The sequence below is a fragment of the Sciurus vulgaris genome (assembly GCF_902686455.1).
Source record: "Sciurus vulgaris genome assembly, chromosome: 2".
Lineage (NCBI taxonomy): Eukaryota > Metazoa > Chordata > Mammalia > Rodentia > Sciuridae > Sciurus > Sciurus vulgaris.
In genome coordinates this window covers 152,854,401-152,869,917 of record NC_136462.1, presented here as the reverse complement: position 1 = coordinate 152,869,917, position 15,517 = coordinate 152,854,401, and the positions used below count along the sequence as shown (strand labels likewise).

General features: G+C 43.8%; 1 protein-coding gene across 14 annotated transcripts in view; it reads left to right on the top strand.

Annotated features, from left to right (window-relative positions):
• ARNT2 (aryl hydrocarbon receptor nuclear translocator 2) overlaps window positions 1-15,517 on the top strand; it is a 174,765-nt gene that overhangs the window by 62,919 nt on the left and 96,329 nt on the right. For 12 of the 14 annotated variants that reach the window (XM_079123414.1, XM_079123415.1, XM_079123423.1 and 9 more), the window contains exons 4-5: window positions 3,590-3,803; window positions 7,661-7,874. In XM_079123414.1, coding sequence (XP_078979540.1) covers window positions 3,590-3,803; window positions 7,661-7,874 — 428 coding nt within the window. Of the gene's footprint in view, window positions 1-3,540; window positions 3,804-7,660; window positions 7,875-15,517 lie in introns of all 14 variants that reach the window. The other 2 variants (XM_079123417.1, XM_079123416.1) reach the window with 2 other exon arrangements.

Below are 15,517 nucleotides of genomic sequence, written 5' to 3'. Positions count from 1 at the left end.
TACAGTTTTTAAATAATCAGTTTTTCAATCAGTTGCCCTAATGTTGTCTTCTTCATGCATTTTATCCCTCAAATCAAGTTTATCAAACACCGTGGTAAAGTTGTTCTAGATCTCTGTTTAAGAACCTGACAAAGGGCTGGGGAGATAGCTCAGCTGGTAGAGTGCTTGCCTCGCAAGCACAGGGCCCTGAGTTCGATCCCCAGTACCGCAAAAAAAAAAAAAAAAAGAACCTGACAAAGACACCACCCACCACTGGCAGATGTTTATGGTCCAGGGCAATATGGTAAGGTGCTTTTGGAAAATAATATCAAGAGCAAATACACTTTGATGTGCTTCATTGGAGCAGTTGTGAGGGAAACTAGCTGAGGGGTTTGAACTTGACTCATTAGTTTGGAGGTCATCACTGTTTAAGGGAAGGGTCAGATTTGCCACAATGCTAGGAGTGAACTGGAGGGATATGAGACTGGAGAGGAGGGATGAGAGGAGACTTAGCCCCAGAGTGACAGCTACAGCAGGCAGGTTGGGGAAGGGAAAAGAGAATCACAAGATTTACATACAGTTTTGACTTAGACTAAAGCTTGATGCAAAGACACATTTCACCATGGATGAACTGAAGAAAAGCTTGTTCTGATAGAGAGGCATTGAGTGCCCAAATGTGTTAGAATAGAGAAGAAGGTAGTATGGGGGGCCTGACTAAGGAACGGCTAAAAGTCAGGCTGAGGAGTTGGCGTGTGGACCTCAGCTGGTGGGAGCAAGTTAGCCTTCCCAAGATACTTTGTTTGAGTAGAAGATCTTGGAGGAGAGGAAAGCCCTTCCAGAGAGGTCCCCCTGCAAGAGAGTGCAGGCAGCTGGAAAGGACACGGGGTCCTGAGTGGAGTCCTACATGATGAATGCACTGCCCTGAGCACTGGAGTTCCTGCCTGACATCCTCCCCACGTGCATTCTCCACATACCATCTTTCCCAGGTCTGCCTGGAGGAAATGTGAGCTGTCAGGGTGGGGAGGAACTTCTCTGGGAGCTGTCCAGACTTCAGTGAAAAGGCCTGTCTGAAGGTGCAGGACACTCATCTGCTCTGGGATGTGGAGTGAGAGGGAAAGAAAGAGCTCCTGTGTCTTTTCCAGATGATTCCTGCCAGCACTAGAGAGCTCAGGAATCCTCTAGCCAAATTCCCACATTCACCACTTTTCTTCTCTCTAATTGCCCTGCCCGCTACCCTTTCTTCTCTGGTTATCAGTAAGTAAATCCTGCTGGTTTCTCCAGAGCCTCTTCTCCAGGAGCAGATAGACCCTTCCTTCCCAGGAGGGTCTTTACTCTGTGAAAACGAGTAGTCACCTGGGAGGTACTCCTGGAGGTCCTAGCCTAGCTCACCTCAAACCCACCCTCAGTAATTCCTTGCTGGTCTCAGCCTTCATCCCCTCCCTTCAACAAGGCTCACCAGCCCAGGGGCCTCTCCCAGGAATCAGCTGCAAGGGCACATAACACATAGCACCAAGGCCCTTATCAGCCTGGCCTCCCTTGCGGCTTGCTCTTGTGGTCTGGCACAGATCCCCAGCTTCTGTTGCTTCTCAACTTCTATTGCTCCTTTGGGCCCCAGGTCAGGACCTGTTTTCTCACAGCCCTCAGTGCTTCCTTCTAGTTCCAGGCCTTTTTTTTTTTTTGATCCTCTTGATCCCCTTTCCAGAGCAGACCTCCTCTGCCCACTGCCACATGAGGTCTATCCAACCATTTCCCACTGCCCTGCCCATCTCTTCCAACTTCTGATCCTTGGACCACACCTTCCTCAGCTCTTTCCATCTTTTCTGTGGTTTTTACTTTCCCTGTGCCTTTCTGAGCATTTAATCATAGTTTGCCTTTGGTTCCCACCATGCAAATTATATGTTTTACTTTTCTTATTAACCCCACCTTCTGCTTGGGGACCGGGACTAGGCTTTTCTTATTTTTGCTCCTGTCTCCTCCCTCTTGGGGCCTTGTCCAGGGCCCTTTGTATGGAAGGTATACACCTGCAGCTAAGGTCAGCTCACTGCAGGGACCTCTCCTACAGTCTCCCTACCCCTGCCTCTGCTCACAGAGGACTTCAGCACATGTGCCTTGCATGCCATCAGGCTTGACTGGCATGTCTGTCCCCCAGACTGGGAGGATGGGGTGTTAAGCTGTTTAATACATGCAGTGTTTAGAGGCAGCCTTGCCTGAGGTTGTTCCTTTCTTACTGTTAGTGTCACTCATTCTTTGAGCACCAGCAAAACCCTAAATCCTGCAACAGACATGGGGTGTATTTTTTGACAGTTCTTTTATCCCAAGTCACAGCTTTGTCTTAGCGTTGTTGAACTGGGTTGGCTGTTACCCTATTCCAAGCCTAAAGTTAATAATCCCCAGATGGAGACAGGCTACCAGCCCTTCTGTTAGCTTTCCATCTTTAACGCATCACAGTGCTTTTTCAAAAAATTGATTGTTTGTTTTTTAATAAGCCAGGGGTGCACCTGTTCCGTTACTATGCTGCAGAAAATGTGTTAGGTAATAACAAATGCTCATTCACAACCTTATACCAAGTAATTCGTGAAAGTTTTGGTCTACTTAGTGACACAAAGAATAGTATGACTCTGCAGGTGCTCCTTGACTTACCAGAGCATCATATCCAGCTAACCCTGTCATAAGTTGAAAATATTGTTAAGTCCAAAATTCATTTATTTTCACCTCACTACCAGACATCACTGCTTAGCCTAGCCCACCTCAAATAGGCTCACAATACTTACATTAGACTGCAGTGACTAAAACCATCTGTGCAACCCCATTTTATAATGAGGTATTGAGTGTCTTGTGTAATTTATTGAATACTGTACAAAAATTGAAAAACAGAATGTACCATGAAGGCATGTTAAAGTACAGTTTTTACTGAACTGTATCACTCTCACACCAGCATAAATTTTAAAAATTATGTCAGGGACCTTCATATTGTGCTTCCTACCACAAAGTAAGACCATATATCCAAGCAGTCAGTAACTGCATTCATTGTATGTGCATATGCACATCCCTGTGGAGGTTCATGTGTGCCCATGGAAAGCATGTTGGAGACTTTATTCTGCTGGAGTATCATGTCTTAATTTTTTATTCCTAATTAAATCCATAGGCACATGGGAATACTTAAAAAACTTCAATACATTTTTTTTTCTTTTTTGCAGTGCTAGGGATTGAACCCAAGGGTATACTTTACCACTGAACTACACCCCTGGCCCTTTTTATTTTTAAATTTGAGACAGCATCTGGCTAAGTTGCCCAGGCTGTCCTCAAGCTTACTCGTTATCCTCCTGCCCTCAGGTTCCTGAGGTGCTTGGATTACAGGAGTGCACCATACCCAGCTTTAATACTTTCTTAGGAGTTGAGGCTGAAGAGGTTCATGCTCCCCATACACAGAGACAGAAACTGTCAGAGAAAGGAGTCAGAGTGCTGCTTTGCCCAGCATGTATCTGAAGCACTCAGTTCTTACAAGTTAGCCTCTTGCTCTTGGTCATTTGATGTGAATAATGTGCCATTTCATCCCTTTAGATAGTAATTTCTCTTTTCGCCCTCTCCTGATCTCCTGCTTTCTGGGAAGAGAGAATCACAGTGAGATTGAACGGCGCAGGCGGAACAAGATGACCCAGTACATCACAGAGCTCTCTGACATGGTCCCCACCTGCAGTGCACTGGCCCGGAAGCCAGACAAGCTCACCATCCTCCGCATGGCTGTCTCACACATGAAGTCCATGCGGGGCACAGGGAACAAGTCTACTGATGGCGCATACAAACCTTCCTTCCTCACCGAGCAGGTACCCAGCCATTACTCATCTGTGGTCTGTTCTCTTTGTCAGCATCTTTCTAAAAGCTGGGAGAGTCACAGAGTCATCACACTGAAATAAGCTATGTGGGTTTGAGGTTAAAGGAGGGATGAAGCCAAGAAATTTTGCTTCCACTCCTCAGCAAGAAGTTCTCTTCAAGAGCATGAAGTGGTTGCATCTGCTTTTATAGTCCTCATGTACCTCAGTGAGGCACCCCTCAAAAAAGATACCATGCATTTGAACAATGACCTATGGTGACATAAGAAGAAGTTAGTTAAAGACACAATCATGAGTGCTAGAATAGGTGAAGATGATCATCCTCTGAGAACCATGGTAGCAGTGATGATGGCAATGAGGGTCATTGCTACTAGCACAAGCTGGTATTTGCAGGGCCTGGTCTCAATCATATCTCTCCATATATTGTTTGATTTACTCCTTATTCCAGTTCAGTAGATAAACCACTATGATTCATCCCTGTTTTATAGATGAAGAAATTAGGCTTAGAAAGAATCAGTAAATTGCCCAAGGTCATTCAGCTACTAAGTGACAGAGCCAGGAGTTGGTCCAATGGAGAAATGTTTCAGCGACCCAAAAGCCATACTTTTTTTTCAGTATTGGGTTTGAACCCAGAGGTACTCTACCACTGAACTATACCTCAGCCCTTCTTATTTTTTACTTTGAGATAGGGTCTCGGTAAGTTGCTGAGACTGGCCTAAAACTTGTGATCCTCTTGCCTCAGCCTCCTGAGTCACTGGGATTACAGTTGTGCACCACCATGCCCAACCACCCCAAAACTTATTTTTTAACTCCTATAAAGTCTTTGAATATTTGGGAAGAAGAAACACATGTGACAGTATTTTGTAATGGATTTACATGAGCCAGAAGGCCTGTTTTCAGGGTCCTGGTACTGACATGCTCCTGTCACAGGGCAGATCAGCAAATGCTCTGTGTTTCAGTTTGTTCATCTGTAATAAAAACAAAGCTTTTTGACTTTCTGACTCTAGGAGCTTTTGCAGGATAAATGAGGCAGTGCATTTGAAAACAATTCACATATGACAGAAGGGAGAAAAGGCAAAATTATGTAGTTGACAGGGAGTGTAGTTAGGAAGTACAAAAGTATGTGCAGTGTAGCATCCTAAGTAATGGAGTGTTCAACAAGACCAGAGCATGTGAGCAAAAAAGAGGTAGAGCAGATGTGACAAGGTTTCATCAGGGCCACTTCTCAGGACAGAGACAGCATTGACAGGCTATGCAGGAACCACAGGATGTATATAGGAACAGTAGAGCAGAGGGACTTCATAAAAGGGGACAGTGAGCACAGAAGCTCAGAGGGAGGAATGAAGGTGAGTTATTTGTACTTCTAGAGCTGAGAATCATCATGTTGTAGGAGTAAGGTTAGAAAAAGAACATGGAAGATGAACCAACATTTTTTGCTGTCTGTTCTGTGACATACATTTTAGCAAGTGCTAAATAACCCCTTTGAAACCCTCCCAAGGTCATGTGATCTGTTGCTTTGGAGGTGTTGGGAAAGTATGCTAGTGTAGGTCATATGAGGACACAGAACATAGTGGTTCAGGACATGGGCTTCAAGCCTTGTTTCCACCTCCATAAAAAAACGAATGCAGTGATTATCCCATCTCCTGCAGATGAGGTCATCAACACAGTGAATGTAGACTGCTTGGAGGATAATGAAGAACGAATGGCAGTTAGGTAGCCAGATAAATTTATTAAGCATGCCAACTGCTAGGGTCAGTAGAAAGTTTTTTTCTCTACATTTCTTCATTCCTTACAAAAATCCTGCAGGACCAAGATTTGAAGTAAATCCCTTTATCTCTAAGTAAAGTGAAGAGATGGAGACAGAGGCGAGAGAAGGCAGGCTATACAAGTCACATGAATCCCACCAGTGTTTCTTTCTGGGTTATGTGGAAGATGATGACACATACACTTATGGAGCACCTTCTGTGTGCCAGGCCAGTCCTTCATACACCTCAATTAACCTCTGAAAATCTCATTGAAAACAGAGCTGCGTGAAATACTGGAAGCCGAGGACATTAAGTATCCTGCCCACCGTTGCTCAGCTAAGTGAAAGAGCCATGGAGGACGATCTCCTTTTATCTTAAAATCCCTGCTCTTAACCCCTGTCATCTGTTCAAGTGGAGGAGAGAGACAGGGTCAGTTCTGGGTCCCCAACACAGAACCTTGGTTATGAATAATGAGCTCCCAGGAAATGAACCTTGGGGTTGAGGTGATATGATGAGAGTGGTGCAAACGGATAAAAACGTGAATACATAAGCAAAGTCATTTAGGCTCCTCCAGTGGCAGAGTTCTCCACTTCCTCAGACATCCTGCTTCATTATTTTTTAAAACAGCTCTTCCTGTTGGAAAAATCTTCCCAATACTGAAAATAAAAATGCTTACCCTGTCCTCGAAACTGAGTAAGCATCTAGGAGACCCAGAACCACAGAAGTGCAAAGTATGGGAAATGGGCAAAATAAACTTTTCCTTAAAAAACACTGTAGAATCTCCTTCCTCCCTGGGTTCCCAGGCTAAGGACGTTTGAATTTCTCTCCAGACAAATACTCAGGGACATTGACAAAGCTCCTCAGGTCCTGTTTCCATAGATCAGCATCTTCTAGGTTTTGGGTTCCTGAAACTTCCTTAGGGACTGGGACATAGGATAGGACCAGAGCCTCCAGATCAATGAATGGGCTGAAGAGCATTTACCTTCACTCAGGGGGCCCTTGCCACATTTTATGGTAATGCTTCCTCATATGATTATACTTGAACAAAGGATTCACGGCAAAAGATGCTTGCTAATTGCTAACCCAGAAGGATGCCTTTGTTCTTTGGGGTCTTATCAGTGTGTGAGGTGGTGGGAAGGGAGCTATGGACTCTACTGCATCAGAAGAGTTAAATTTTCAACTGCTGCAGGTATGGAATCCCTTTCATTCACTAGGAAATGGCTCCTTAGCTTGATGTGAGAATAGTGTGGAGAGCTACACTTGAGCTACCTTTAGGTCCTACAAAGAAAAGACATCTCATCTTAGCAAAGTTGATTTTACCCCATCTGTGTCCCTCTGGAGATGATGGCAAAGCTTCCTGCTGCCCGTTCATTGATTCTGAACCACTTTCTTCCTGCCTTCAATGAAAATCATGACTCTGGCTACCTGTGTGATCCCAAAGCTGATCCTTCTAACCTCTTCTCACTGTAAAGTGATATGGATAGTACTATATGTCCTGCTGCCTCTTGGGCTACTCTGAGAGCCTGTCAAGATTCCCGCAATGGTTGTCAGCATTCTGGAAGCATGACAGACATGCAGAAGTAAGGGGATACTCACTTCCCAGGCCAGCGTTCAGCTCAGAAATGCAGGAAGAGTGTACTATCTGTGTGGCAGGCACTGGCAGGAGATGTAAGCTCTCTTTCCTGTTCTCCTTACCCTCCTGTTTTCCTTTCCTCCCTTTTATCCAGCACCTTCTGTGCCAGGCACTATGTTCTGGGCACTTCTGCTGCAATAACATGATAGTGGTTGCAACATGTGGATGGAACTGCTCATTCTTCTGGCAACCCAACACCTGGTGATCACTTCCCATTCCCCTAACCTGAAAATGTCCTCTCTTCCTAAGAGGATTGGTTAAGACAGGGCTGACAGTATTCAGTGTCTGTGTCTTAGGGACAGTGGGAATTTTGTGCTTTTTCTAGTTTATATTCCAGTAAAATTAACACTAATTTCCAAAACAAAAAAAAATTTGTGCACCAAAATGAGTATCCAAATAAATGAAGCTAAGGGTTGCATTTAATTGGTCTATATCTGTCAATACATTGTGCTAATCAGTCTTTTTCTTTGCAGGAACTGAAGCATCTAATCTTGGAAGCAGCTGATGGATTTCTGTTTGTAGTGGCAGCTGAAACAGGGCGAGTGATATACGTGTCTGACTCTGTCACCCCTGTTCTCAACCAGCCCCAGTCAGAGTGGTTTGGGAGCACCCTTTATGAACAGGTGCATCCTGACGATGTGGAGAAACTGAGAGAGCAGCTGTGCACCTCAGAAAATTCCATGACAGGTCAGTAGGCTCCTTCTATAAGGCTCTTTGGTCCTAGAAAAATATTCTTCCAGTAGACATACTAAGAAGTTGGTTGTCACAAAAAGCTTCCTCAAGATGAGAAGATGCACTTTACTTAGTATGTCTTTTACCTTGTAACATTTTAAAAATCCATTTTTAATATATTACTTTCCCTATATTTTACATGTAGTAAGGTCACATTGCCACTGGAAGTCACCATTGATACCTTCATTAGACTCACATGCTCTGTAATGAGATTTGTGCAGCAAGTGAGTGATTATTTGTGATCCTGATTCTAGACAATTACTACCCAGATCTTAGTTACCTGAAATATAGTTTCTTATTAAAATATTTGAATACAGTCTGTTCTTATGTAATCTAACATACACAGTCTTTTTAAGAAATCACTGCAGTATTCAGAAGAGTGCAGTAAAAACTTAAGGACTCATGGGAGTAAAGTGGGTTAGGAATATAACACTCAATAATTTGTCAGTAGCAGATAAAAGCAAAGATAGAAACTTATAAAAAAAATGCTAGCACAGCTTTACGTGTGCTAAATGGTTAAGAAATTTACAAAGCGTACTAAATATGGCACTTAACCTTGAAAATAACCCAAAGTTTGCTTGTGGAAGTGGGTCTCAGAAGGTGTTGCCATTTGTGTGTTATCTTGAAATAATGGAAGGACAGGTGTGTGAAACCAGAGGAAAGTTTTTAATATCAAATGAAGACCAGTGTAGCTTATATCAGGCTGAGCATTTTGTGTGGTTTGGTCCAGTTGAGCACAGTCTTTTGTGTTCATCTAGTATCTCTCACAGATAAGCAAACACAAAATTCACATTATGCTCAAATACATTATTCCCTAATATAGTAGCCAAATTGAAACAAACTTACATTTTTATAACAAGAGTTATACATGCATTATACTAAGATTTGCATTCTGCTGTATGACAAATCCATTTGTGCTGTGTCATTCTCCCTCATGTATCAAGCTGTTTAAGTTCACTTTTGTGTCTTTCCACAGTGCCTAATCAGTGCTCTGCACATAGTAAGAATTTGGCAGATGCTTGATAAGCAACTGAGTCAGTGTTTTGCTCATTGTCATTGGCTCAGGCCATCTGACAAATACCACAGATTGTTGACTTGACAGAAATTTATTTCTCACACTTCTAGAGATTAGGAAGTCCAAGATCAAACAACTTGTGTCTGGTGAGGAACACCATTTTTGTTCTAATATGGAACCTTCTAGCTGTGTCCTTTTAAGGTAAAAAGGGCAAATTATCTATCTAGCTCCTCTTCTATAAGGGCTCTAATCAAATCATGAGGGCCCCACCCTCACAACCTAATCACCTCCCAAAGGCCCACCTCCTAATACCATTAGCTTGGGGTTAGGATTTTAAAACATGAATTTGGAATCAACCATTCAGCTCATTGTAGCCAAGATCGTGGTGGCACCAGGGTTGATTTCTCCTGAGGCCTCTTTCCTTGGTTTGCAAATTGTTGCCTTTTCTTTGAGTCCTCACATGGTCTTTCATCTGTGCATACATTCCCACTGTCCCTCCTTTTTGTAAGGACACAGTCATATTGAATTAAGGCCTACCCCATGACCTCATTTTGCCTTAATTACTTCTTTAAAGGCCCTATCTTTCACTGTAGCCACTTCTAAGGTTTTTGAGGGTTAGGGCTTCAAAATATGATTTTTTAATGGTGGCAGAGAGGCACAATTCTACTGATAACACATGATAAGCCTGAATCAGATATTGCCAAAAGTGGCAAGAGTACAGGATTGCTGGATGATAATAGTGATTTTCTCAATGTTGATGATCACTGCTCTATGTAGGAGGGAGAAGACAGAGAGTTAGGGTGTGAGACTGGGTATACTTTTATCCATCTCTCTGTCTTCTTACATTGTGACACATCACCTGCAGGAGCTTCATCCACATCCTTGCAAAACAATGATGCTATTGCAGCCTCACAAAGACTTGTCCTGCTTCCCCCATTCCCTTCATTGAATTAGAGAACTCCATATAGAAATCCTAAGAAACACATATAATAAAGTGACATATTTGGGAGGAATATGCAAGGGAAAGCAAATCCACCAGCAAACATTGGTTTGACAGCTGAAATCACCTCCTCTGGAAAGAGCTATCTTTCCAGCTGACCACAGGATGTGGCTTTTTGAAACAGCCCCCAAGACCCTGATGTCATGGGAAGTGGAGGTCAAGGGTAGGAAAGGCTCCAGTGATGGGTATGACTAACTGACTCACCAGGGTTGGGTGGACATTGCTTTTTGTGTGAAGTCTTTACACACAAGTGTTAAGTGGCAGTGTGAACCATATTTGGAGGGGATGCTTGGCAGTGGCCATGACACCTAGGGCTGGTGTAGTGCAAGAAGTCCTCCAAGATGTCAGAGGAATCCCTGTGAATGGTGAATAGCCAGATCTCTGAGCACTTCTGGTCAGGCTCCTCTTGAGAGGAATAGTTTGGGGCTGGAGAAGTGGGTTCTTATGCTCAGAGCAGAGGTGGACAGGGTCTCTCAGAGCTGCAGAGAGTGTATGTGAGTACCAGGACAGAGTCTGAAAACCTGTTGAGAAAGCCTGGAAGAGCTCCTTGTAGCTGGTACATGGCCATGTCTCAGGGTTCACTGGTGTTCAGGACAAGGCAGGAGCTGACTTTTGTACATCACTGACCAATATGTAGGTGTGATACACCTACACTTTGATTCTTGGACTAGGGTTTCTAAAACTCTCCTGTCCCTGATTTTTAGGCCAGAAAGAGGTGACATGGTCCACTTTGGGGGACTCAGGCTGAGAGGGTGTTGGGGCAGGGAGCCAGGCAGGGAATGGGGATGTCTTAACTTGAGTAACCTGACCCTTTATCCTCTGAGGCTCTCGGCCAGTAGCCTCTTGGCCAACAAATGAAAGATGTTGGATGTGCAGGGCTACTTGCACCAAACATGGGGAGCTGTGTGTACACAGTGGTACAAGATGCTGGACTACAGTAGTAGGTCCTGCAGCCACCTGCTAGCTCAGGGCCCCAGCATTATGATTCTTGCCCAGAGGTGCTGTATCTGGGTGGGGATGGTGTATTTCTCTTTTGAATTAAGTATTTCCCCAGCTGAGAGATGGTGACAAATGGTGGGTGAGAAGGTATATAAATATATAAAAAGATATGTAGATCTCCTTGGAAGCATCATGGAGCAATATGGGCCACTGCAATGATTTGATTCACCTGTGAATAAACACTGGATCCTGTGTCCTGAGTGTGGGGCTCCTCACCTAACAACAGCAGCAATGCTAGTCAAGAAAGTGCTAGAAAGGAAGTTAGGAGCCACACTCTTTGTTCTGGTCTTCACCTTATGATCTTAGTAAGTTCCTTTCTTCTCTGACGCTCATTTTACTTATCTCTTTCCAGGAAATTCCTAACTAAGGCTCATGCCAACTCTTGCTTAAAGTTCTCGGATAGAATTTAGTTCATGATTAAGAAATGGTGGAAGGTTGTAGAAGAGGGTCTTAAAGCTGGAACAATACCTAAACAGAAGCAATTGCTGAGGCTTAGGGCCAAGGGCTGACATGTTTCTGGGACACCTCCTTTCAACTGGCAAGTGAAAGGGATCCATCAGGTCAAGTGGAATAATGCCAGATGAAACCAGGCAAATCCCTTTATGAACTGCCTGGGGAGGACTGGACTTGCTTTGTGTAGGAGTGGCCCAGGATTCTAGAGGAGTCAGAGGGCCAGCTTGTCTTCTTCCAAGAGACTTTCATGGTCATGGAAAAGAATGACTGTATAGCCAGCCTAGGTTCAACAGAAACTCATCCCTCACCAGCTTGGGTGGAAAATAAATTTGCTGACTCATGTAACTGAAAAGAGATTCTGGTTTCAGGCATAGAAAGATCCAGGTGATCAAATACCACTAAAAAAATATAGTCACTCATTAGTTCATGTTTGCAAATTTATCTACTAGCCAAACGTACTTGCATCCCCAAAATTAATATTCCCAGGGCTTTTGTGGTCATATGTGGAGTGGAAGAAATTTGGGGCAGCCTGTTTGTGAATTCCCGGCTGAGGTCAAGTAAGGTCATGTTTACTGTACCTTCTTGTTTTAGCTTTTCTGTTATCAACTAGTGTCCTTTTTTGTGTTCTATTGGATGCTGCTTTTTACTTTTCATGTTTGTGCTTTTTGTGGGTGATTTAACTGTTCAAAATGACCCAAGTATTATGCTGAATACTGTCTAGTATTCCCATCTGCAGTCTGTAATGTGCCTTGAGGAGGAAAGAGTATATATTAGATAAACTTAATTCAAATATACTCATATTTGAATATATTTATTCAAATATGAATAATTTTATAGCCTGTGAACACAATTTAGGGAATCAACAATATATGTTAAATAAGGTGTCTCTAAACAGAAACATGCAAAAAACAGGTTATGTATTAACTGGTTGACAGGTGTGGTGACAGAGTCTCACAGGAACCAAACTCTGTCTTTCTCCTAGGAGCCATGGTTCAGTATTTGCTAATTCATTGTTCATAAGTATTTATAAAATATAGCTACCTTGAATAGTATGAATCGACTATGTGTCCTTTTCTTGATCTCTGACTTTGCTTTCTTCTGTGTAGGGCAGATTGTCAGACAGCCTTTTCTCATATAACAATGTATGGCTTTGCAGCCCTAGGCTTGTGGTCAGTGGCCATGCAATGCCACAGAGGCACAGTGATTTCCTACAGAGTTTCTACAAGTATTTCCTAGGGTTGCCTCTCTTGGCTCAGTTTGGACCCCTTCTCTACACTTACTGGTCCCTAGGGCTAGGAAAACTTTCAGTCAGGATATGAGGCCTGCTTCCAAGGTATTTTGACCTAGTTGGGGAAGGTGACTCCCCAGAGAAGATGGGGTGCTGTCACCAAGAGGAGAAAGGGATGCTGGGCAGGCAGAACAAAAGGTGCACTGCAACTGGACCTGGAGAGCAAAGCTCAGAGGTGTTACAAGTGAGTCTGATGGAAAGGCAAAGTGTTCTGGAGGACAGTGCACCCAGAATGTCAGGAATATTCATATTACAAGATTCTGAGCAGAAGATGGAGTAGATGTCAAGAGTAGAGAAGGACAGGGATCAGAAGAAAGTGCTGTGGGTAGAGGAACTGCAAAAATAACAATAGTGGTTCTCTGAGAGCCCAGCCCTGTCTCTTGGAAAAGGAAGGAGGAGAGCCAAGGAGAGGCCCAGGGCATTCCAGGTGATAGCAGGGCCTCAGACTGTAACTGGATATGCCTAAGGAGTGGAGTTGAGGCCCAGTAGGAAGCAGGACAGAAAAACCACTTGGCAGGGGCCACCCAAAGGATACAGAGTGAGCATATTTTTTCAGTTGTCTTCTAGTGGCTGAACTCTGAAAAACCTTGATCCTGATGAGCAGAAACAGGAGGTGCCTTGACAGCAAGCCTCATCCCTGCACTGGGGATAAAATGCCTAGATTCTAAAGTTATGGTTGTGGAAAAGGATGGCTCTCCAAGACAAGGTGCATTCAGCCCATTTGATCTGCATCGCACTGCTATAGTTTGGTTTCTACTGAACTCTCTCTGCATTCAGAGAATTGGGTCAGCATTTTAGTTCAATATAGGGAATAACTTTGAAATAAAACTGTTCAACAGCAGAAGATGCAAGCAAAGGCTGAATTTGTTTCTTCTTTTCTTCCTTCCTCCTTTTCTTCCTCCCTCCTTCCCTTCCTTTCTTTTCTTTTTCCTCCCTTCTTCCCTCTCTCAAGTCTTTCTTCATTTATACAATGACTATTTCATGTAACCATTTATTCATATGATTAACAAATACCTGTTTTGCATGGCTGTGGAAAGTTCACATGGTATGCATCTCACTGGATCAGCCGCTTCTGCCCATCTCCCTTAGGAGCTCCAGCTGTTGTGAATGAATGACTCCATTTCCCAACCATCCCAACTCAGATTCTTTGTGATAATTTGGGGAGTGCCTGAGCCAGGTTGGTCCCCAAGGGCTTCATCTGGAAACCCCCATTCCATGAGTCACACATCCCAATCAGCTGTGATTAAACTTTTCTATCTTCCCAAAAGCTTTGTCAAAGTCCAGAGATACTTTCAGCCTTGGATCACAGGATTTGGCTAGGCCATGGTCTGGGTACAGATAGCAGCTCATGAGAGCAGGTCACCAGAGAGCCATTTTCAGGCAGCTCTGCAGTCCTGCTGGTAGACTGTTATCAGACTGTTTCCATGAGAGTTTAAACATGGTGCATTCACTTAGGAGTCTCCATGCCTGTGTGGTAGAGAAGACATCCCTGGGAAACTGAATACTGGTTACTTTTCTTTTCTCATTCAACATTAACAGTGTAATATTAATCCCTACAATTGATTCTACATTCTTATAGCATTTTCTACATCCTACAGTAGATATCAGCCCTGGGTACACAACAGCAACAGTTGCTTAGGGTGATTTGACAAATACTCTCCCAGGATTCAGGGAGGGTACTGGGAACCTGTATTTTATCAAAACTTCTGAGTGATTCTCATGCACAGGCGAGTTGAAAACCCTTGGTCCTCTGGCCTCATGATGGCCTTGTGTGGGGGTTGCCCACCCCATTTCACAGATAAGGGCCATAAGACTTGGAGTAACTGAGGGGTTATCAGGGCCATACAGCTGAGGCCAAACAGCTGCTATAAAGCAAAGCTTGTATATAGTCAGTGCAAATGAAGCTCACTGACTTGGGGACATCTAGATATAAGGAAGCTTCAAGGTCTCAGCATAGCATGGTGTCCCTGGAGGCACTAACAGTCAGTCTAGCCATAACAGCTCAGCCTAGGGTTTGGGGGACCCTGGTTCATACAGGGTAAATCAGGGCAACCTTCAGGGGATTCTGGGGCACATGAGTGGTGAATGACATCAAATCTTTGAGACTAAGGTAGACCCTTGGGTTCTCCAGAATCCTGTGTTGGTTCTGGTGCCATGATTCTCAGTGTAGTCCTGGAACAACTGTGTTAGTGGACTTGCTAAAAAGGCAGATTCTCAACTCTATCCTGATGAACTGAATCAGAAGCTCTAGGGCCCAGGAATCTGCATTTTTACCCAAACTTGGACACATTATAATGCATGCTAAAGTTTGAGACCTGCTGATTTAGTCAAGTCACCTAGAGTGAACCCACCTTTATTCTTGACCTTGTCAAACTCCTTGATGTCTAAGTTTAGATGGGGGATATTTTGATTTTGTGAAGGGTCTTATTAAAACTCTGTACAAATGTTTATCTGTACTTGGAAGGTAATCCCCCCAGTAAGATGTGGCAAGTGTACTCTGTGAACCAGCAGCAACCTGCATCTCCTGGAAGGTTCTTAGAAATGACAAATTTCAGGCCTAGTCCTAAGCCTACTAACTCAGAGTCCATTCTCCAATAACAGTCCCAAGGGACTTCTTTGATATCCATAAAGTTTGAAGAGAACCAAAGTAAGGAATTCAGCAAGTTGTGCTGGAAGGGGGACCTGCAGCTAGAAGGAGCATCCTTTGGAATCTGGGCTGTCATAAGGTGATGGGATCTGCCTCAGTGACTTCCACTGCCCTGGTGTACCTGTCCAGCTCTTACGGGATAGGGTCAGGCCTTTGGAAAGAGTAGCTGGAGAAGCATTCTTTAGATGTTTGCTGG